The 24,525-nt window shown below is 40.2% G+C and overlaps 1 protein-coding gene across 1 annotated transcript in view; it reads left to right on the top strand.

The window, feature by feature from the left end:
• The window catches only part of RFT1 (RFT1 homolog), a 57,573-nt gene that overhangs the window by 17,743 nt on the left and 15,305 nt on the right, over positions 1 to 24,525 (top strand). The window contains exons 7-11 of the mRNA XM_037798241.1: positions 2,252 to 2,330; positions 5,540 to 5,590; positions 6,287 to 6,417; positions 7,546 to 7,690; positions 11,790 to 11,895. Of these exons, the coding sequence (XP_037654169.1) occupies positions 2,252 to 2,330; positions 5,540 to 5,590; positions 6,287 to 6,417; positions 7,546 to 7,690; positions 11,790 to 11,895 (512 nt within the window). The remainder of the gene's footprint in view (positions 1 to 2,251; positions 2,331 to 5,539; positions 5,591 to 6,286; positions 6,418 to 7,545; positions 7,691 to 11,789; positions 11,896 to 24,525) is intronic.

The following is a 24,525-nucleotide window of genomic DNA, read 5'->3' as shown; positions in this document are numbered from 1 at the left end:
GTTACTTACCATCACCTTTCTTTATCCAATCCTCAGTTCTCCATTGACACAGTAGGGTGGTAGAATGGCATGTTGGTCAGAGGATTCCGGACCAATAGCTGTTTAGACTGGCTCATCAATACCAATCTAACTCTTGTAAAATAGACCTCTTTTGACTATACCAAGTAACAGATCCACTCTGAGCAGAATGGTAAAAGCCCAAAGAATGTGCATCCTCTTTTCTACCACTTAACAGATGCCTCTGAGAAGAAGCCCAATATCAGATCTGACTTCCTGCCTCCATGTCTTTAATGAGCATTTTGGAGATAGTGAGCAGAGTGGCTATTCCTTTTGAACCTCAGGTGCATTTAAATGGAAGGCGTTAGGAGAAATGAAACGTCAAATATGAACTTTTATCTCAGATACACTGTCATGGTTTCGAAGAACTTTTTAAACAGCTCAATCATCTTCCCAAACCCATTCACAACCTACCAGCAAGCAGGCTTCACAAGAATCTTACTGATGAACTGCAGCTTTTCATTTCCTTTGTAAACAGCACAGGTACCGCTGTGCAGTCCCCTCAGAGGACTACTGTTCCATGGGGTTGTGTATGTGTGAGAGAGAAGGTGCTGTGATCACATCTCTCTGAAAGCTGTGTGGTGAGTCAGCGTCTGAGGGTAACATGGTCCACAGTGCCCCCTAGTGGTGATGAGTAGTCTGATGCTCTTTGTTCTGGAGAAAGGAGATGGTCTTACCTTGTGGCCAAATTTCTTTCTCATTAGGGAAGATTTACTCCTGAGCTAGATCTACCCCTGACATCTGCTTCGGGTTCACTGATGCCCTCAAAACAGAGTAGTTTGGGAAGTTGGTTGTCTGGAAGAATGGTTCAGAAACCAAGGAGTGAAGAGATTCATGGGGCTTGAAATGATCCTTGCTTTAAAGGGTGGTCTATATTTGTCCTGTTCTAAATGGTAACCACTAGCCACATATGGCTATAGAGTACTTGGAATGTGGCTAGTCTGAATTGAGATGTGCTGTAAGTGCAAAACACACACCTGATTTCAAAGACTTAGTATAAAAAAAAGAATGTAAAATGCCTCAATATTTTTCTTACATTGATTGCATGTTGAAATGATGATATTTTGGTTAAATGAAACTAATTTTATCTGTTAATTTTTACTGTCCACTGTGGCTACTGGAAAATTTTAAATTACATATGTGGCCTGATCATATTTCTTTTGGAAAGAAAGGTAAGACCAGGAGCCCATGTGACTTGGGCAGGTTCTACAATTGAGAAACACAGCTAAGGCCGACCTTTTGGAGAGGTGGAGTGGGCTTGGCCTTTGCAATTCAGTTTGAAAGTGCCTGGAAGCCACTCCTCTCCCAAAGAGGCCCCTGAAATCTCACCATTCAGAAGTATCAGTTTGGGTTAATCGGACCTTTATGAAATGCGGGTACCCTGGGATTAAGAATTTAACATCTGGACTGAACATTCCGGGATCACAGGATGTCTGCATGATGGAGGGGCCCTAGAGGGAACTGGGGCTGGGGGCACTGACATCCAGCTGCTGCCCCACTCCTCCATTTTGTGGTCAGCTCTCTGGCTTTGAGGATGCCTGCTTCTTGCAGGTTGATCTCTGCCTTACCTAAGCACTTTGCTTTCTTCTTACCCTCTTCTGCTTAGGAATTGGACAGTTTAGTGTCTCTTGGGAATTTGGGAGGCGCCATGTTAGAAGTTTTCTTGTTTTTTCTTTCCTGTCAGACCAGTTCTCAGTGGTTAAATGGAACTGGAAAGGCTGAATTTCTTTTGAAATATACAAGCAAAGTTCAAATGCTTTGCCCTGGATAGCTGAATATTGCATTAAGATGTAGTATGTATGAAACAGATATTTGTTCTGCTTGGGGTGCTTCAGATGTTTTTTAAAGAAAGAACTGACTATGAGCTGTATGTGTTAGATGTGGTCAGTTTACTGTCCAGGTCTCTAAGGGGACAGCAGCAGTTCTTTAGGGGTCTTCATGTATGGATCTTGGGGCAGGCCTCTTTCAGGGAGGTTCTTATGCCTAAAGACTTTGCCTTCATGTTTAGTAATGTAAATTCTTTCCCAGTGTTTTTGAATGCCTTCTGTGTGTTGAATATTAAATAATGAATTAGTGGGGACAGGTCCAACTTGGGGCTTAGGAACCAAAATGAGTTTGTTCTCTTGCAGCATTGTATTCTTAGTCTTGAAATGCCTGGGCTTTTTAGTTTTTTTTCCTTTGTTTTCTCTTTTAGGCTTTTGTAAATTGGAAAGAGGCTAAATTGACTTGGAGTTTTTTCAAACAGTCTTTCTTGAAACAAATTTTGACAGAAGGTAAGTAAAAGGTCTCATGAGGTTTTTCTGAGCAGATAGGAAACCATAGTATGGACAGGGGGCTTCATAGGACTAATTACTTGGATCCGTAGCACCTGCTGTCTAGGGCCCCCGGGCCAAGGAACCTGAGAAATGGGAGTTTTTGCAATAAGGGGAGGGAAACTGACATTTATTTAGTTTTATGCTTTATTATGTTGTCTAATTTAAGTCTTTCCACAGCTTTGTAAGAAAGATACTGTCCCCATTTATTATGAACGAGGAAACAATGTCTACATTCTTCAGGGTCCTACAGTAAGGAGTAATAATAGCTTAATTTGAATCTAAGTCTTACTCCAAAACCTCGTTATATCTCTGTTAATATATTTATTGTAAAAGTATTATATCCAGTTATAGAAAATTTGGAAAATGGAGAAAACTATCCATGATATCATTCTCCTTTCATAACTTTTTATATATCTTCTTCTTTTTTTCAACTTTTTAAACAACTATGTTATTACCACTTCATTTTTTCAAACAAAATTTGTCTCTTATAGTTTGGTCAGCCTTCAGGCTTCTTAAGCCCTTGTCCTTGCAGTCTAACAGTGACAGAGTACCTGATACTGAGGGCCAGCAAGGAGCTGGAAGTCCAACTAGTTTTTGTATGTATGTGTGTTGTTTATTTATGTCCAGCTTCAGGTCCAAGAATGAGATTTGAGTTGGCCATAAACTGCTGAAGATAGTTTCTCTGTATTTATAAATTTCATGTGTCTGTACATCTACATGTCTATTACTGTACATATTTTTAAATTAAAAAAATTATCTGTTAACTATAAAGGTAGTACAACTCTATTATCAAAATTTAATAAAATAGAAAAAAGAAAAAGCTTTCCATAATCCTAGCACCCTGATACAATCATCATTATAATTACATTGGTATTTTCCTTTTTTGTTGTTGTTAGTTTTTTGTCCAAGGGAAAGTAATTCCCCCTATGCCTCGCCTTCCCTGTCTGCTGCTGAGGAATTGGACTAGGAGGAACCTGAGGGCTCTCTGAGCTTTTAGAATGTGTGTTTCCAGTCTGAGCCAATAATGTCGCCATTAAAAAAGTGGAAATGGTCTCAGGTCCTCTGGGGGAAGTAAGAGCGCAGTGAAGGTGCCTTGAGCGCAGAGGGTGTGCCTTTCACTGCTGTGTCCCCAGCACTCTGCCTGGGGCCGCCTGGCACATGGCAGGAATTCAGTAATTATTTGTTGATAAACAGAGTAAGAAAAGCAATAATAGAAGGTAACTGTAGTGAAGTTTTATATTGTGGTAGTTCACATTATTGTTAAAACATGAAGATCATTGAAAGGAGTTTTGGAAAGGACTGTTGCTTACATGCACTTTTTTTCTTCCCAAAGTTTTAAGAGCAGTTCTAATGGGTTTGAGGGAATGGATCCAGTCCAAGCAATGACCCTAAACTGTTGTCTGGATTGCAATTGCTAGACATGTGTTTGTGACAGCAGGTTTAAGTTAGCCACACACTAAAGCCTACTAAGCTAGGCCTGGCTGCCTGACTGGCTGAAGGCCATTAGGAATGGGCCTGGTGCTGGCCAGCCTGTCATGGCCTCTGTCTCCTCAGTTGTGAAATAAGGAAGTAGCCTGACTGGAGACTCCTAGATTCTTTTTATTTCTAAAACCTACAACTCCAAAAGGTTGAAGTCATCCTTTGTAGTAGCAAACATATACATACTGTTATCTCCTGCTCCTGCATTTACAGAACTCTGTGTGCCAGCCACTGAGGATAAGGAGATGAATGAGTCACAAGCTCTGGCCTCAGGACTTCAGTCTCTCATGAAAGACCTAGACCTTTGCGTGGTTAACTCCAATACAAAGCTGTAAGGAGTGTATTCGGAAACATTAACTTATTCACCAGATGTCCCTTGAAGCCCTCTCATTTCCTGGAACTCTGTTAGAAGCCAGGGACACAGAGAAGACCCAGACATCATTTCTGCCCTCAGGCAGCTTACAGAATGTGGGAAGGAGAAATCTATTTTGTCAGAAGACAGGGAGATCCCTGTAGAAAAACTGTTTTAGGTGATGAGAACACCAAGGGGGTTAGAGAGGGGCAGAGCATGATTGGGCCCAGACTGACTCAGAGTAGCTGGAGGGGATAAAACCTGGTAGAGTGCAGTGGAGGATGACATGTGATGGTGGGAGGTGGGTCTAAGTTGGTGAAGGGAGTGATCTTAGGGTCAGTGTTTAAAAGGCCTCATGTGCAGAATTAAGGAGCCTGGACTTTTTGTAAACACTAAAGCACCATTTAAAGGTGTGAAAGCAGGGGTTGACCTAATCAGATCTGTATTTGCAAAAGGTGGAGTCGTTAGCAGTGAGGATAGATCAGAGCTGGGGGAAGCCCAGATGTAGAGATACAGGGGCATAGTGCAGTAGTGTGGGAGGACCTGCAGAGGTCCCTGCTACAGACTAGTGACAGGGAGATTGTGAGGAGGCAGGGACTAAGAAGAGAGTGAAGTGAGACGATTATCACTGCTTCTCACCTCTTAATGCTTTCCTTCCACTAAAATGATTGAGGACCTTGCTAGGAGGGAGAATTTGTTCTGTTGGGCTGTGGACTCCATCTCCATAGTGGTTGACATGCTTTTCCCTCAGGGATAATAGGAATATTGCACAATTCATGGAAGCCAGAGGGCATGGGGCTCTGGACTGGTCTTTCCATCTTGCAGGCATCAGAATGTGTCAGATTTGAATCATGAACTTGGGCTCCAGAGCTGAGCCAGTCTCCTGGAAGATCTGTCCGCTCCAGGAGGAACCTTTGGACAGGCGTGTGCACATAATCGTGGCCCTTTCATATCACATAATTTACACTCAGATTATCTGACCTCCTTTAAAACTTTGGATGATCATTTTCATTATTAACATTTCAGTAAACTACCCCCACCCCCGTACTTTTTTCTTTTCTTTTTTCTTTGTTAGGCTGGTTCTATTGTGTTTTGTGTTTTTTATTTTTATTTATTTAACTGGTTTGGAGATTTGTTGTCAATAAATCCCCACCATTTTCTAAAATGTTTTTATTTTGAGATTATTTGAAATCAACGTAAGAACAAAGAATGTATCATTAACAGATCAGTTTTTCTTCCTTGAGAATATTTGTCAACTGAAAAAGTTGATAGAGAAAAGGAAACAAGAAATTAATATGCATTTGAAATGCTAACTATTTTGCTTTTCCCTTTATAGGTGAGCGATATGTAATGACATTTTTGAACGTGTTAAATTTTGGTGATCAGGGTAAGATGAAATTCTCTAGTGTTTTAATTAAAGGTGAATACTATAATAGGTACTTCCTAATATTTTTCTCTGTACGTTGATACATGTAATGGAAATGAACCTTTCTGTTCCTGAAGGTCTTTGTAAATGTATACACAGTGCACTGTGCATCACCTATAATATGACTTGGGTGACAGGTTTTCTGTTGAGATCCCCTGTCCTCTACTCTGCTTCCTACAGAATTCTGGTGCTCACCTTAGGGAGGTAAGGAGATGCTAGGAGAGGGGAGATCACAAGCATAGCCACAAAGTAAAATCCACCAATGTTTGTATAGCTAGATAGGTCTCTCTCAATATTTTTTTTCACTTTAAAAAAAAATGTAATCCCAAAGTAGTAGAAATGAAAATAGGAAAAAAAGTCGACTTTGCTTTAATGACTTTTATAAAAAGTATTGTGGATTCTTCTGGTGATGGAAATGTTCTATCCTGACTGTGGCAATGTCAGTATCCTGGTTGTGATAATGTACTATAGTTTTGCAGATGTTACCAACAGGGAAAGGGTACATGGATCTCTCTATTGTTTCTTACAACTGCATGTGAATCTACAATTACCTCAAAAAGTTAAAAAAATTAAATCAGAAAAAATTATTTAATAGTGAGAAATTTAAAGCAGAAAAACCAGAATGATTATTGTTTCTTTTTTTGTTTTGTTTTGTAGGTGTGTATGATATAGTGAATAATCTTGGCTCCCTTGTGGCCAGATTAATTTTCCAGCCAATAGAGGAAAGTTTTTATATATTCTTTGCTAAGGTGCTGGAGAGGGAAAAGGATGCCTCACTTCAGAAGCAGGTAGTCTTGGTTCTTATACCATCATCTCTCAAGTGAATTCTCTCTCTCATTGCAAGATGAAAAGATATGTGGAACAGTCTGTTTCCCTATTGTCTGAGTTGAAATATTCTTCTAGCTTTCATTCTTCTGTCACATCCTGAGTGGTGTTAGGACCCAGTGCTCACTTATTCTTTCATGGCCTTCTCCCTTTTCCCCTGCTGACCATTCCTTCTTACCCTTTGTCCTTCTTTGTGACCTTGTTCTTGACCCAGGCCTCTCAGAACTTCTTTCTTGGCAATTTGCCTCTATGGCTATCCCCAGTGCAGTGCAGGTGTCCTCCCGTGGTTGCATTTTAGGCAGAAGAATGGGGTTGCCATCCTTCATCAGATTCTCTAAAACTCTCAGGGTGAGCCAAAGGATGCAGAGGTTGGAGAAAGGTAAACTGGCTAGAGAAGGGGAGGAAAGGAAAAGGTCCTGTGGTTTCACTTACTATGCCAATTGTTTAAGCTTCTAAGTGTTGTGATATGCCCAGGGCTATATATTCACCAGGAGTATTTGGTTGTAGAAACTTCTCACTTTTTCCAAAACCGTTGAAAGTGCCTAACAACTTAGAATTGAAAGCAATCTAGATCAGACTCTTCCATCTCTTAAAAGACATTTTTGCAAAGTATAGTTTATGCATACTATGTCAAAATCAGCTAATCTGGTTCTCAGTGTGATTTAGCAGTATTTTCCTAAGTATACATTGATAGTAACATCAGAATTTTGAGATATTTCTAAGGAGAAACAAACTGACAGAGCTAACTAGCATATATAAAAACTTGCTGCCCATTTAAGAATAAATATCAGAAGAAAAAAAAAAGAATAAATATTAGAGGGGGAATTGAGTGTTTCCTAAGCAACATTCGAAGTAATTTACCCTAAATTAGTTAAAAACCAAACCTCTCCATTGTTACCTAAGGAGACCCCCATTATCTTTTTTCCTTCATTTGCTAGTTGACATAGAAACAAGCACAGTTTACAGAAAAGCAGTGATGCCCCTCACCCATTTTTAAGAGTGATCTGTAAAATAATGAGGAAAGGCCAGATGTGAAATTTTTCTTTAACTCATGATTCATCCAACTTCCTTCCCTTTCCTTCTGGCCCCAGGAGGATGTTGCTGTGGCTGCTGTGGTTTTGGAGTCCCTACTCAAGCTGGCCCTGCTGGCTGGCCTAATCATCACTGTTTTTGGCTTTGCTTATGCTCAGCTGGCTTTGGATATCTATGGAGGGGCCATGCTTAGTGCAGGATCAGGTATGTACAGATTTTTGTTGTGTTTGTTCTTATTTCTGAACAGAAATAGAAAAATCTTGTGAAATTCAAGAACTTCTGCATACACAGCTGAAATCTGTTTCATTGGAGGGGAAATTGCCTGGTGGCTGGGGCCATGGGACTGTTCCCCTCCTACAAAGTCAGGCACGCGCTCAGGGTGTGGTGGGGAGCTGTGCCGTTCCCCAACCTCACTTGGAGAAGTTTATGCACACTATGTCAAATGAGCTAATCTGGTTCTCAGTGTGATTTAGGAGTGTTTTTCTAAGTATACATTGATAGTAACTAGGTTGTGCAGCTCCCCAACCTCACCTGGAGAAGTTGTGAATCCTCGCCGCCATTAGCTTTCTTCTCAGGCCTAAAATGTATTTTGCCAAGTGCTTTCCTGGACTCCTGCTGGGGTGCGGGAGGTAGGCAGAGAGCAACCACTAATGAGTCTCTGCTTGGTACTAAACACATCTGAAGACAGTAAATGCCACATAAATCTCACTGCCTGATTCGTAAAAGCCTCTGAAGGATAACCCAGAGCCATTTGCAGAGAATAAATTTGAACTTGGCAAATAAAATGGTATATTTAATCCTGTGACTCTTAGTTTTAAAGGAGAAAAGTATTGCATGGGTCAAATTTTTAAACACCTGGTGTCCAGGCTAGTGGGTGTCTCGCAGCACTAGCTTTACAACATGGCCCAAAAACTAGGCCATGGGGACTTTACCAATTTCAAGTTGCACTGGGCCATAGGCTGGCAGTCCACTTGCAGTATTTCATCTTGGGCTAGCAAAAATGTTTTTAATTTCTCAGGTCACTAGAACAAGAATCCTGAAGATTTTTTTCTGCTGCTCTATCTCAATGTAAAGAGCTTTGTCAAATGCCACTGTACAAGTGCATTAGCATGCTTGTCTCCCCTAAAATGGGGTCCAAACTTTTGGTATTAGGGAAAGATGGGCTAAGTTTCTACACTACAGCAAAGATCATTAAGTTTGGAGAACTGCTGTGAAACCATTGAAGCGATTTGCAGACCCCTAGGGCTTGTGCTTTGAGAAGTACATTTCAATCAGGCAAACTGCAGGGAGGCCTTACTAGGAAGCCGTTAGTAAGTTTATGTTCAGAGATCAGAGGTCCAGCTTTTTCGTAGCAGCTTTACCCCTTTAGAAAGGCAGTCATCAAGGAATAACCTTTAATGTAACGTAATCACAGGACATTGTGGTGGTTATAGGGGTGTGCCAACAGATGTTTACCTGGTAGAGTAATCATAGAAGAGATATAAGCAAATTATTGTAATTGTATAGTCCTTGTATTCCAGTGAGCTGCTGATGTCAATTGAGTGTTGATAATAGATTTATCGATTAAAAGAGCCAGTGTTAGTTGAGTTCTAAAGTAATATGTTCTGTCCCTAATGGTTTAATTCAGAATCATAAATAATTTTAGAATCAAAACAATGCTCTCCCAGTCTCATTGTTAGAAAGTTGAGTCTCAAGAATGATTCTGGCTTCTCATCTCTTAAAAGAACCTGTGACTTGGTGTGTCATTGTAGGATCTTCAGAACAGTTGTTGTCTCTTGCCTGACCCAGTATCACTGCCCTAGGAAGTCTTCTAACATTTTTCTCTTCTTTGTAGCTACCTCTCATTTGGACTAAACCTCCAGCTTGGTAAAGCCCATGGTGTTTTCTTGGCAGGGGCAGCGCCTTCCCCCCGGTTGCAGCTGGCCTTCCTTTCCTGGTCTTCACACCACCTCTCATCTCCTCACCCTACTCCTGACTCTTTAGACTAGTGCTGCATATCTGAATGCTTTTCCTTTACCAGAAAGTGTAATACACCACACCACCCTGCAGCCCCCACCTCTTTTTTGGTTTCTTAAATATTTCACAAAACTTGACTTTGTCCAGAAAGTCTTCCTGGATTAATCAGAAGAGAAGGGCATATTTCCATGACAGCCCTAAATAAAGTGGAGACCTTAGTTTTGAAAGCGGAACTTGCAGCACTGATGTCCTCAGTTTCCCCCAGTTGTGTGTTTGTCTTTGTCGTCACCCTTTAAGTGGACTTGCCTGTGACCTGTATTGGCTTCTCAGATCCTGTGTCCTCTGCTGGCCCTCTTCAAGAGTGGGACTTGGACACAGCCTAGACAGGCTTTTATGTAGTATTGTGGTTCTACTTTGCATTGTTTGGGATTAGCACTATATATACAATTAAGTGTTTTATGAGTGCTCTCAGAAGTCCTCCACAGACATTCACTGAATTTCACTAAGATTTCTCAAATTTTGTCCCTTTGGTGCTTCTCTCTTGCCCCTTTCTTTTACTTTTTAAAATCTTTTTTTCCTTTCTGTCTTCTCAATTCAGTCCACAGTTTAAGTTTCCTTCCTTGAATTCTCCAGTTTCAACATCTTTTCCCAAAATTGACTCAGAGCATCCTTATATTTGACTCATTGTTTCATTGTAAGGATTTGTTTTCTCCATGTTTTACAGCAGGTCACTACCACACCTTCGGATGGAGCCACACATGCCATTAGCTTTCAGTTATCAGGTGAGAGGTGCAGGTTATGAGAGAAGATCCTATTCTTCTCCGCATCTGCCAAAGAGGGGAGGATGGAGAGAAGCAGGAAGCACACTGAGCATAGCCCTGAGCCATTCAGGGCCAGAGTCTGGTCCCTGCTTCCTCTACTGAGTCTTCCTTCAGCTGGGGCAGGGAGGCCAAGTACTTTTGGCAGCAGCCTGAAGAACTGAAATGTCACGTGGTAGATTGTGGACTCCAAGAGAGGGCCATGGAAAATACTTTTTTGTTGGGTATCAGGCTGCCCTGATAGTTTTCACTTTGTAATAAAACTGAGGGTCCCTGTAGCATGGGGCTCTTTTATATTAAACAACTTTCATAAATCGTGAATGAGTTCCAGACTCTGAGACTCCAGAACTTCAATTAGTTTATTAGTTTTTTTCTTTGTTGAGGTATAATTTACAGAAAGTAAAATGCTGTACTTTTAAGAGCATAGTTTGATGAGTTTTGGCAGATTTATTCACCTAGGTGACCACCATCCAGATTAAGATATAGAACGTGTCCATCACCTTAGAAAGTTCTCATGACCCTTTCTAGGCAACTGCTCCCCACCAACTCAAAGACAACTACTATTCTGATTTCTATCACCATAGATTAGTTCTGTTTTTAAAAAGAATTCGTATAAATGAAATCATACAGCAGATACATGTTTGTGCTTGTCTTCCCTTCAACACAAGGTTTTTGAGATTCAGCCATGTTTTTGCATGGTTCAATAGTTTTTTCCCCTCTTATTGCTGGAAAATATTCCTTTGTAAGGATGAATCATGGTTAGTTTATCCTTTCTCCTATTTTAACTGTTAGGAATAAAACTACTGGGAATGTTTTTGTACAAGTGTTTTTGTGAACACGTGCATTCATTTCTGTTGGATGTATACCTAGTAGTGGAATTGCTGGGACATAGGTTGGGTATATGTTTATTTTATTAGAAACTGCTTGGCTGCCTCTTTCTTGATGATGGCCTTCTTTAAAAGGGGAATCACTCCTGTTTTTACGTCTTCTGATCTTCTGTTAGCAGATTTTTCTGAAGCTTGTCAGTGAGTTGTAGAACTGAATCACTTTGTTTTAATGGAAGAAAATTACATTATGGGTTTTGTTCTCACTGCAGATTTATGAATGTTCTGTCTCAGTAGTTTCTTGCTGGCCCTGGGCCCCAGGCTTTTCCTTGAGATCTTTTTTTTCAAGCCTTGTTCAATTGAGTTTCTTTTAACACACAGGGCCACTGATATTTTTGAATGCTCAAACTAGCAGTCCTCTTCATACTGATTAAAAAGGAAGACTTGCTTGCTGGCCAGATAAGCCAGCAAGCAAATTTGTTCACAATTGTCCTTTTTAGCTGTTTATTTTAATCAGTGCCATGACATGTTGGGAGACCTTCCTGCTGATTAAGACCATAGGCTAGAGCATGCAATCTTGCCTGCTAATGATAACCACCAGTGCAGATGACTGGGGTCTGGGGTTCTCTGAGCACCCAGCAGAGTTGAGGGTGCATGTGGGCCTCTGGTTTGGCTCTGTAGCCTTGGTGGCTTGTTTCTTTATAGGTCCCGTTTTGCTGCGTTCCTATTGTCTCTACGTCCTCCTGCTTGCCATCAATGGAGTGACTGAGTGTTTCACATTTGCTGCCATGAACAAAGAAGAGGTTGACAGGTGGGTGCACTTTTAATCATGGTCTTCAGCCAAAATGAAGTAACTTCCCAATCTTTTTTTTCATTCCAAACATGCATTCACACATGGCTCTTTTAGAGGTAACCTTAGACTGCACAGGCACAATTCAGTTAATGCTACCCATGGAAGAGCTGGGAGGTGGCAACTGCTCTTCATTTCCCTTTGTAAAGAGAGAAATACAGGCCCCAAAGGGTTGTGTTCGTCCAGGTTTGCAGAGTCAGTCACAAGACAAGCTAGATTTCCATTCCTCCAGTTCCTTGCCCAGTGCTCTCGTGAGTGGTCCTCAACTCCAGGGGGTTACCAAGGAACTTGTTAAGGATGCAGATTCCTCCCCCTAAGAATCTGATTCATAGATCTTTGCGAATCCCAGGGATTCTCTATCTCCTCCCCTCAGAGAAAAACCTAAATATGTATACACATTTTGCCACATTTTTAGCCCCATTCATTGACCCCGTGTTAGGACCCCTGCTCTAGAACATCAGCTGGTGATTCTCAATGCTTGTTAAGGGTCAAAATCCCCCATGGAACTTGTTAGAAATGCAAATTCCTTCTCACCCTACCTCTGCCACTCTCTTCCATCACAGATATGGAATCAGCAGGGACCTCCCCAAGCGTGTGTATATTTTTAAAAAGTTCCTCAATGATCCTGATTGAGAGCCTCTGGCCCTTTCTCTCTCTAAGCCCCACTCGGCAAATTCATTAACCTCCCCCTGATGAGGGACATGACTCCCAGGGCAATGAATCTCCCTGGCAACGTGGGACATGACTCCCAGGAATGAGCCTGGCCCTGACAGCAAGGGATTGAAAATGCCTACTTGACCAAAAGGGGGAAAAAAGAAAGTAACAAGCTGAGGTCACAGTGGCTGGGAGATCCCAAATAAAGTCAAGAGGCTATCCTGGAGGTTTCTCTTGTACAAGCTTCAGCTAGACATCCCAAATGGCCACAGTATGCCATGCTCCTCCCAAAAGTAGTCCCCAAATACCTAGGTTCCTATCTGAGATTCTATAAAAGATTCACTCAGTAAGTCCTGTCTTTCAGAAACTTAAATCCACCAGAGTGTTCCTATGCCAGGCAAGTCCTACAACCCAGAGGCAACAGCCTCTTTAACAACAACAATCAGATGCAGCCCCCTTCTCCATACTGTCAACATACCCTTTCGATATGAACAAGTTAGGGTGCTCACTGCCTAGACACTCCTGAACATGGAGAAGGAGATTAAGTGAGAGGAAGGGGTAGCAACAGGCAAGATGGATTAGAGAGAGGTCTATGAATACTGAAACTTTATATATATATATATTTGGATGCTGAAGTGTTGGAATAGCCAGAAGGAGGTAGGTGACATGGTGGAGCTGTAACCTATAGCATCCTTAGAAATTTGCTCTATAGCTACTCTTTGAATCGTGCTTTGAGGGTCTTCACCTTTCTGTGTGTACCCTATATTGCATAATAAGGAAAGAATTGAAACTTGAATGGTAACCCATAAGAGTTTTTGAAATTACCTATATAACTGCTTGTTGAGCTGTACATTGAAAGTTGACACCTTTCCTGTATGTATGTTTTATTTTACAATAATGGAAATAGCTGAAGTTGTGGAACTGTGACCTGTGATACTCTCTAAAGTTTGCTCTCTAGCTACTTCTTGAATCATACTTTGAAAGTTATTACTGTTATGTATATATGTTAAAGTTCACAGTTAAAAAATCCATTAAAAAAAAAAAGAGCCCCTAGCCCACACTTAGGATTATCCACCTCTTATGTTCCAAATGCCAAAAAGTGGCTAGGCAGTATGTTATGACATTGTTGCAGGATGAGGTTGAGGAAGATAAAACTGATAGGGGAAAAGAGAGAGAAGATGGAGAAGAGAATAGAGAAGGTGGGTTTAGGTGATGGGACCAGTGGCCCTGTTTTCCCACTGCCCCTTGAGGCCTGGGTCCCTGTAGTGTTCTCATGCTGCCTCTGAAATGCCTTGAATTCTGTTGAGAGCCCTCAGAGGCCCAGAGGTGAAGTGGGATGGGAAAAGGGAAGCTCAAAGAGGTCAGGAGCCCTTCCTCTTACAGCAGCCTCTGTCTGCTTCCCACCTTGGGATGGCTTACATAGAAGCTTTGTGACACTGTATTGAGAACAGTGGTTGAGAACTAGAATCTATACCAGCAGATCTTAGCCCAGACTGATTTGATTCCCTTAGTAAGTTGTGGTCCCCTCCCAGGCCAACCAAATTAGAATTTTAAGGGGCTTGGACCAGGAATCTGTTTTATTACACAGCTTCAGGAGATTCCAGTAATAGCCAGGGCTTTGGGAACCACTGGCTCACAAAAAAATCCACTGAGCACGGTGAGCCATTACACGCTCTTAGGTGTACAAAACTGAAACAGGTTTCACAAAGCAGTGATCACCTCAGTTGTGTGCAGGACACGCTGATGGTTTTTATTCTGTTCTGTTTCATTTTTCAAAAATACCAGGTCATGACCCACTAAATTGATTTCCCATCCTAATAGGTTACAACCCATGATTTTAAAATAGTGATCCAGATATGTCTTTTATTTCAGATAATTAAATTTATAGCTGTTGAACTGTTTTGACTCCATCCTTTTTTTAATGATAAAAGATATATTTATGTTTAACTTTGAAAATACAATTTTTTAATTTGAAAGCTGCTAACATTGAATCATTTTTAAATACAATTCAACACACATTAGGTGAAGCATTGCAACACAGGCTCTTCACTCCTGGAGCCCTGGACTAGTTGTCTGACTCTTTGGAGGGAATTTTATTACAATAACTTCAGCATTAGTGTTGAGGGGGACAGTCAACACTAAGCCTATTGAAAATGTTAAAAAAAACAAAACAAAACAAAAAACTCATACAACTAAATCATGAGGGAGACAATGGCTGGTTGCTTTCTTTCCTGTTGTATTGCATCGAACCAAAGGAAACAACTTTTTAAGTTAGATGTAATGGAATTTTGACGGTATATAAATATCTGGAATATTATTTTCCTGGTATTAGTCCAACACAGAGAAAAGACAGAGCGCCTTCTAATACGTTTCTCATCTGAGGTATTTCACTTCTCCTAAGTGTAAGATGTAACCTTAAGTGCAGACTTTAGACATGTAATAAATATACCAGCCCTAGTTCTGCCTGGGCCTTAAGCCCCAGCCCCCAGTCCTAGTCTAAGCACATGGAGCACCTGGGCCCACCACAGACCAAGTGTTTTCTTCATTCCTGTGAATTTAACCAGACATAAAAAGTCTAGAAGCTAGAGTTTTTAATCATAGAATTGGATAGCCTAGTTATATGTTTCAGTCGGTAAAAATGACTTCATTTTGGACATTTTCAGATTCTGAATTGAAAATAAAGCATTGATGGAAACAAACATGAACTTTTACCTAACTAACTTCAGGCTAACCAGTGTTTTTCTGAATAAAAATAAAACTTTTGATTGTATATGAAATATTAGGACTTCCTTTGAAATTGCAAGCCGCTTTTTAAAAATATCTTTCTCTCCCTCTCTCTCTCCCTTTCTCTCTCTGTATATGTAATCTGATTGATGAATTTTATTAAAATTTTTTTTTAATTTTATTGAGATTGTTCACATACCATACAATTATCCAAAGATCCAAAGTGTACAATCAGTTGCCCATAGTACCATCATACAGCTGTGCATCCATCACCACAATTTTTTTTTCCAATTTTTAGAGCATTTTCATTACTCCAGAAAATAAATAAAGACAAAAAAGAAAACTCAGTTCCTCCCCTACCCCTAACCCCCGCCTCTGTTATTGACTCATGCTATTGGTATAGTACATTTGTTACTGCTGATGAAAGAATGTTAAAATACTGTTAAATGTAGTATATATACCTATTTTTTCCCTATATACCCCTCTATTACTAGCTTCTAGTTAAGTGTTCTATATCCTATTAACTTATATTTCATGTCTATGTGTTTACATATTATAATTAGTTCATATCAGTGAGACCATGCAATATTTGTCCTTATGTGTCTGACTTACTTCACTCAGTGTAGTGCCCTCAAGGTTTCTTCTTCAACTCGTTTTTTTTTAAGACGGTTTTGTTCACCCACCATACTTTCCATCCTAAGTAAACAATCAGTGGTTCCCTGTATAGTTACATATTTATTTATTCATCACCATCACCACTATGTATATAAGGACATCTCCATTTCTTCCACAAAGGAGGAGGAAGAGTCAAAGAAGGTAGAGAGACAAAGGAAAAAGAAAGGAAGAAAAAAAAAAAACATGACAGCTAAAAAGCAACAAAAGGAAAGATAGAATTAAACTAAAATAGAATAAAAGAGTCAGATGATATCACCAATGCCAAGAGTCCCATACCCCTTCCTTATGTCCCCCTCTTACAGGCATTTAGCTTTGGTATATTACCTTTGTTACATTAAAATAAGCATAATACAAAATTTCTGTTAACAGTAGTCTGTAGTTTGCATTGATTGTATTTTATCCCCAATACCACCCTATTTTTAAAACCTTGCAAGGTTGACATTCATTTGTTCTCCCTCATGCAAAAAACATATTTGTACACTTCATCACAATTGTTGAGCACTCTAGGTAAGGTTTCACTGAGTTATACAGTCCCAGCTTTATCTTTCCTCTTTCCTTCTGGTGTCCCACATGCTCCTAACTTTCCTCTTTCAACCATACTCACAGTCATCTTTGTTCAGTGTACTTACATTGCTGTGCTACCATCTCCCAAAATTGCTCCAAACCTCTTGCTCCTGTCTTTTCCTTTCTGTCTGTAGTGCTCCCTTTAGTATTTCCTGTAGCGCGGGTATCTTGTTCAGAGATTCTCTCATTTTCTGTTTGTCAGAGAATATTTTAAGCTCTCCCTCATATTTGAAGGACAGTTTTGCTGGATATAGAATTCTTGGTTGGTGGTTTTTCTCTTTCAGTATCTTAAATATATCACCCCACTTCCTTCTTGCCTCCATGGTTTATCTTTCAGTATCTTAAATATATCACCCCACTTCCTTCTTGCCTCCATGGTTTATCTTTCAGTATCTTAAATATATCACCCCACTTCCTTCTTGCCTCCACACATAGTCTTATCAAGCTTCCTTTGTATATGATGGATCGCTTTTCTCTTGCTGCTTTCAGTATTCCCTCTTTGTCTTTGATGTTTGATAATCTGATTATTAAGTGTCTTGGCATAGGTCTATTCAGATCTCTTCTGTTTGGGGTACACTGCGCTTCTTGTATCTGTAATTTTATGTCTTTTGTAAGAGATGGGAAATTTTCATTGATTATTTCCTCCATTGTTACTTCTGCCCCTTTTCCCTTCTCTTTTGCTTCTGGGACACCCATGACATGTATATTCTTATGTTTCGTGTTGTCATTCAGTTCCCTGAGACATTGCTCATATTTTTCCATTCTTTTCCCTATCTGTTCTTTTCTGTGTAGGATTTCAGGTATCTTGTTCTCCAGTTCCTGGGTGTTTTCTTCTGCCTCTTAAGATCTGCTGTTGTATGTCTCCATTGTGTTTTGCATCTCTTATGTTGTGCCTTTCATTTCCATAGATTCTGCCAGTTGTTTTTTTGAATTTTCGATTTCTACCTTATGTTCGCCTAATGTTTTCTTTATAGCCTTTGTCTCTTTTGTTATATCTTCCCTGAACTTGTTGATTTGGTTTTTTATTTGATTTAGCATATCTCTTTGAAAATCTTTAATATATTGTTTCATTAAAGTGAAACAGTATCTCAACTGTATCTTGATTGAGGTGTAAGTTTGTTCCTTTGACTGGGCCGTATCTTCCTTTTTCCTAGTAATGATTTATCATATTCTGTTGTCCGGCATCTGGTTTCCTTGGTTACCCCAGTCAGATTTTTCCCAGACCCAGAATGGTTGAGGTCTCAGAATGGGGTTATATTCAGGGTGTATCTTAGAGGATTGACAGACTTTCCTGTAAGGTTTCCAGCCGCTGTGCTTTTTCCTAACGTGCCCAGCAGATGGCGCCTGTCAGCCTGTCACTCCTGACTGATGTAAGGAGGTGTAGCCTCCTTAGTTGCTGTTTTGGCTGTTTTCCCCCAGGCTCTGGGGTCTGGTTCTGAAGGGAAAGCTGGGCTCCCCCTCCTTATTTTAGGGAAGATTCACCCCCTAGGTATTTATCACCTGCATTTGAATAGTCTCTCTGACTCTGTTATCTCCACCCGTCTGGGTCAGAGTACTGCGAACTGAAAATGGCTGCAGCTCTCTTCTGAGCCTCCCAGGTTGCGAGAGAGAAAAAGGGACAGAAAGCCCCCTTTTGGAGCCAGTACATGGCCCTCCGGTTTCACTCATCGGCCAGAGGTAACACCCAGTCTACTGGGCTCCCCCTCCCAGTACAGATGAGTCTTCTGGTTCTTTAAGGTCAGTCGTCACTAAAAGCCTCTGTCTGCTTGTTGGAGGTTTGTAGCTTGTATTCAGCAGCCCACATTTATTAATTAAAACCCAGTGGGAGCTCAGCTGAACTATATTTGCTCGCTCAGAGAGTGCCGCTGTCTACCACAGCAGGCTTTTACAGCTCAGCCTGCCATGGGGGAGGGGTTCTTGGCACAGTTCCACAGCTTTTACTTACAGATTCTATGCTGTGATCTCAGGCATTCCTCCCAATCCAGGTTGGTGTATGATGTGTGAACAGTCACAGTTGTCCCCAGCAGTTATTCCAGATTATTTACTAGTTGATCCTTGTTGTTTATTAGGTTTTCCAGGGGACTGACTAAATTCCACTCCTTTCTATGCCGCCATCTTGCCCCTCCTTCTGACCATCTATCTTTTGATAAGCCTGATTTTAAGTCTGGTATTTTCTTGAAGGCATGGAGAAATACATATTCATGAATAATTACTATTTACGTAAACCAAATCTTATAGAGTAGTCAGAGTAGTCATTGTCCCTGATTGATAATTTTGCACTGGTTGAGAACGTGGTATTTTAATCACATCTTTCAAATTCCCATTTTTTCCCTTAAATGAATTATGCCTCTAACAACTGTAGATTGGTGAGTTCCAGGAAGTTTAGCAGCTGCAGAGCCCTGTTCTGATGAAAGACAGCAGGCCTCATCATTATCAGGTCCTCCCAAAGGCCCACCAAAGAGGGCGCACTGTTGAATTCATCCCTGCTTAAAGTAGCATGAATTAACTAGTGGTTTCATTCATTATTACCATTTTACTTAGACTGGGTAGGGATGACTTTAAGAGTTTGTTAGTCTATGGCTTAAATCCAAGGATTGATGTAATGGGCCTTTCTAAGACAGTTTCTGAAGAAAACAACAGATAATACATCTCAGCTTCTTTTTTGAAAAAGAATGATGCGTCTATGATGCGTTCCACCCTTAGTGGCTTGTTTTGAAGTTTGTTATTCTGATCATCTGATTAGTAGTTAGTGAAGAAACTTCTGTGGAGGCAAAGACTCTTCTTTTTCCATTGCTCATTAAAAGAGACTCTTTCTCAACTCAGAAGCAAATAAACCTCCTCCTGGGAATTCTGGATAAAAGCACGCTTCCCTTTTTGGAGTATGTTATTATTATTAGTGTCTGTGTGTGTACATGTGTGTGGAGTACAGTATTCTTGACACTCACTATGATGCAACATATTTTCTTAGCACATTGTGGTTGGTAAGCCTGAGGACTGGTGCACCAGCATTTGAGGGGACACAGTGACTTTCTTATCACCACTCATATGCAGAACCTCTGAAGTTACCTAACCTGGCAAACTCAGCTTGGAGACCTAAAGGGTTTGGTTTCTTCAACAACTGTATAAAGTGCCTGCTATGTGCTAGGCAGAAATCAGATCCTGGGGAATTCTTTTTGTGGTTCTAGCACATACCTTTTGGAGAATTATGGTAGTCAGTTTATCTTTGCTGAGAATGAGTTTCTTTTGCTGAGAACTGAAGATGACTAAATAAAGTGCTGCTGCTTTGAAATCAGAGAAGTCAAAGGAGCAGTCTAATCCATTCAGTCACAGAATCTAAAGAGCTATAGAGATACAGAGAGAGTGGGAGAAGGATGTGTAGAGTCTGGAAAACATCAAAGATGATCCAGACTTTGCTCCCTGTTAGATTACATTTTGAAGGGCAGTCATTTGCTTTGAGTGCGGTCCACTGCCCAAGTTTATGGGGCTGCTGAATTTCCTGGGAAAATCTGTGTGAGGCTCCGAAGCTTACAGCCAGGAGTCAGGTTGGGGTATCAGGTCATTCCTTAGGCATATTACTCAGCCAATCTGTGCCTAGTTTTCTTGTCTGTAAAATGAATCTAAGCTCCACAAAAGAGCCATGTGTGTTCATTCACAGTGTATCCTCAGCACTCCTCACAGAGCCTGTCACAAAGTTACTTTCAATATCTAATTATTAGTCTATGTCATATTCATGTTCTTATGCCTCATGTGGAGGACTTGGTCTGAGTAGGATTTGTATGTGTTTTGATTACAAAGACTCACTTAAACTACCTAATAATTATCCTTTAAAAAACGTGAATAGGGAACTTCTTGGAAAGAAGGCAGAATAGGGAGCTGTACTGCTCACTCCTCCTCCAAAAACAGCTAGTGGACAGAGAGAAACTGTCTGAAACAACCATTCTGGGGCTCCGAAGGCCATGAGAGCATTGTATAGCATCCAGGGGAAGAGCAGGACAAACAGGCTGAGACACTGCAGTAAAAAAAACTGAGCAGATAGCTTAGCGGCAATTGCTGGCACCCATATTCCACTTTCGAGTCTAGTCGCCTCAGTGTCTGGTCCCTGGCTGACTGCTGCAGAGAGGGACATGGAAGCCCTCTTCCCCAAGAACAGGGGTGTGGGAGATAAGGCCAAGTACTGATCATGGCTTTTGATCAGCAAATACGGATCGCTGGGTACTGGCTTCGAACTGCAGTTTTAGCCTGTTCCCTACAGGGACTGCTGTGACCATTGTTTCAACCCTGTCCCCAAGGTGTTGGAGATTCATAGAAACAGTGCCTCCTTAGGGCTGTGGGGAAAAGTTTGCTGAAGAGTGCCATCTGCTGGGCAGGCCAGGAAGGTGTAGCTTCAGGAAGCTGTCAAAAGGCTTTTTGGCATCTTTCCTGACCCTTTCGCCTAGGTTATCTGGACCTGGTCTGCACCCCCTTCAAGGCTTCCTGGCCTTGTATTGTCTGGGAAATACTGACTTGGGGAACTCCTCTCTGGGGTGATCCTCCTCCCAGAATTTGTCCTCCAAGCAAAAGCAGCTAGAGGCAATGAAAGGATAGTAAAGTAAAAAAAAAAAAAAAAATAGAGGCAAAACAAAAACAGGACAGATAAATATTCCTGGAGAAAGGACAGAAGATAGGAAGCTTTCCCCTGGAGGGGAAACAATTGCACAAATATTGCAATCTTTAAAATTGTACTGCATTCCCAGATAAAGAAGAGCTGGAAAAAAAACAAAACAAAACTGGTCAAACATGGGCAATTCTAAAGGTCTAGAATAAGTTGAACTGAGTGTCAAAGAAGAGCCTTAACACAAAGCCTAGGCAAGAGAGAGAAACTGACCTTCAAAGTAAATTCATCAAGATAATCAGATGCCGAGACATCAGCAAAAAATTACAAACCATACTAAGAAAATAGGAAGATATGGCCCAAAGGAACAAATTAAAACTTTGGAGGAGACATGGAATTTGGAACATTTTAATCAAATATATTAAATCTCTTAAATCAATTCAAGGAAATGAAGGAAAATATGGATAGAGAGCAATAGAAGAGATTAAAAACACTCCAGAGGCATACAACAGCAGATTTGAACAGTCAGAAGAAAGAATCAGTAAACTAGAAGAGACAAAATCTCAGAGACAGACGAATAGAAAAAAAATGGAACATGGTCTCAGAGAATTGAATGAGAGCATGAAGCACACAGATACATGCATCATGGGTGTCCCAGAAATAGAAGAGAAGGGAAAAGGGGCAGAAGAAATATTTGAGGAAATAATGGCTGAAAATCTCCCAACTCATGTGAAAGACATAAATATATATGCCCAAGAAGCACAACATACTCCAAATAGAATAAATCCCAGTAAACCTACTCCAAGACAGATACTTATCAGAATGTCAAATGACAAAGATAAATAGAGAATCCTGAAAGCAGTAAAAAAAAAAGCAATTCATCACATAGAAAGAAACTGTGATGAGATTAAGTGCCAATTTCTTATCAGAAACGACAGACATGAGATGGCAGTGGTATGATATATTTAAGGTACTGAAAGAGAAAACCGTGAGCCAAGAATTTTTTTATGTGGCAAAACTCTCTTTCAAAAATGAGGGAGACTTCCCCCTACGTGGGACCCGACTCCCAGGGGTGTAAATCTCCCTGGCAACGCAGAGTATGACTCCCGGGGATGAATGCGGACCCGGCATCGTGGGACTGAGAGTATCTTCTTGACCAAAAGGGGGACGCAAAATGAGACGAAATAGTTTCAGTGGCTGAGAGATTCCAAATGGAGTCGAGAGGTCACTCTGGTGGACATTCTTATGCACTATATAGATAACACCTCTTAGGCTTTAATGTATTGGAATAGTTAGAAGTAAATACCTGAAACTACCAGATTCCAACCTAGCAGTCTGGACTCCTGAAGACAATTATATAATAATGTAGATTACAAGGGGTGACAGTGTGATTGTGAAGCCCTTGTGGATCACACCCCCTTTATCTAGTGTATGGATGAGTGGAGGAATGGGGATAAAAACTAAAGGACAAATGGGGTGGGATGGGGGGATGATTTGGGTGTTCTTTTTTCACTTTTATTTTTTATTCTTGTTCTGGTTCTTTCTGATGTAAGGAAAATGTTCAGAGATAGATTGTGGTGATGAACGCATAACTATGTTATACTGTGAACAGTGGATTGTATATCATGGATGATTGTATGGTGTGTGAATGTATTTCAATAAAACTGAATTTAATAAAAAAAAATGCAAAAAAAAAAAAAAAGTAGTAATGGTATCCCAAAAAAAAAAAAAAAAAAAAAAAAAGGAGAGTTTAAAATATTACCAGATAGACAGAAACAGAGAGTTTATCAACAAGAGACCAGCCCTACAAGAAATACTAAAGGGAATTCTGCAGGCTGAAAGGAAAATACAGGAGAGAGAGATTTGGAAGAGAGTGCAAAAATGAAGATTATCGGTAAGGGTAACTAAAATGTAAAAAGAGAGAAAAATATCAAGATATGACATATAAAAACCAAAGTGTAAAATAGTTTAAATAGTAATAACATTGAATGTTAATGGATTAAACTTCCCAATCAAAAGACACAGATTAGTGGAATGGATAAAAAGTATGCTCCATCTATATGCTATCTACAAGAGACTCACCTTAGACCAAAAGACACAAATATGTTGAAAGTGAAAGGATGGAAAAAGATATTCCATGCAAACAGTAACCAGAAAAGAGTAGGGGTGGCTATACTAATATCAGAGAAAATAGACTTTAAATGCAAAATTGTTTCAAGTGACAGAGAAGGATACTATATGTTAATAAAATGAGCAGTCCACCAAGAAGAAATAATCATAAATCTATACACCTAACCAGGGTGCCCCAAAATACATGAGGCAAACACTGGCAAAACTGAAGGGAGAGATAGACATCTCTACAATAATAGTTGGAGAGTTCAATATACCACTGTTCTGGTTTGCTAGAGCTTCTGTTATGCAAAATACTAGAAATGGATTGGCTTTTATAAAAGGGGTTTATTTGGCTACAAATTTACAGTTCCACAGCCATAAAAGTGTCCAAACTAAGGCATCAACAAGAGGGTATTTTCACTGAAGAATGGCCATTGGCGTCTGGGACACCTCTGTCAGCTGAGCTGGCTGGCATCTGCTGTTTCTTTGCTCCCGGGTTGCTTTTCAAAATGGCATTCTCCAAAATGCTTAGCATCTCCAAATGCCCTTCTGTCTGCATCTCCAAGCATCTCTGAGCATCAGCAAGCATCTCTATCAGCTCCCAAGCATCTCTTAAAGGACTCAAGTGATCTAATTAAGACCCACCCTGAATGGGAAGGTCCACACCTTCATGGAAATATCTAATCAAAAATGTTTCACCTACATTGAATGAGTCACATTTCCATGGAAAAATCTCATCCAAATATGCCACAAGATTGGATTAAAACATGGCTTTTGGGGGGACATAATATATCCAAACTGGCATAAACACTCTCATCCATAGATAGAACATCTAGACAGAGGATAAATAAAGAAGCAAAGATTTTAATAATACGATAAATGAACTAGACCTAACAGACATATACAGAACATTGCACCCCATAACAGCAGGATATACATTCTTTTTTTAAAAAATTCAATTGTATTGAAATATATTCACATACCATATGTCATCCATGGTGTACAGTCATTTGTTCACAGTACCATTAGGTAGTTGTGTGCATTCATCACCACAATCAATTTTTTTGACATTTTTCATTACCATACACAAAAAAGAATAAAAATAAAAGTTAAAGTAAAAAAGAACACCCAAAACATCCCATACCCCCATCCCTCCCTATTATTCATTTACTTTTTGTCCTCATTTTTCTATTAATCTGTCCATATACTGTAAAAAGGGAGTAGGAGCAACAAAGTTTTCACAATCATATGGTAAGCAATCATCTTCAAGA

Source organism: Choloepus didactylus, chromosome 1 (genome assembly GCF_015220235.1).
Source record: "Choloepus didactylus isolate mChoDid1 chromosome 1, mChoDid1.pri, whole genome shotgun sequence".
Lineage (NCBI taxonomy): Eukaryota > Metazoa > Chordata > Mammalia > Pilosa > Megalonychidae > Choloepus > Choloepus didactylus.
The sequence above is the reverse complement of the archived record's forward strand: the minus strand, read 5'-3'. Positions and strand labels throughout refer to the sequence as shown.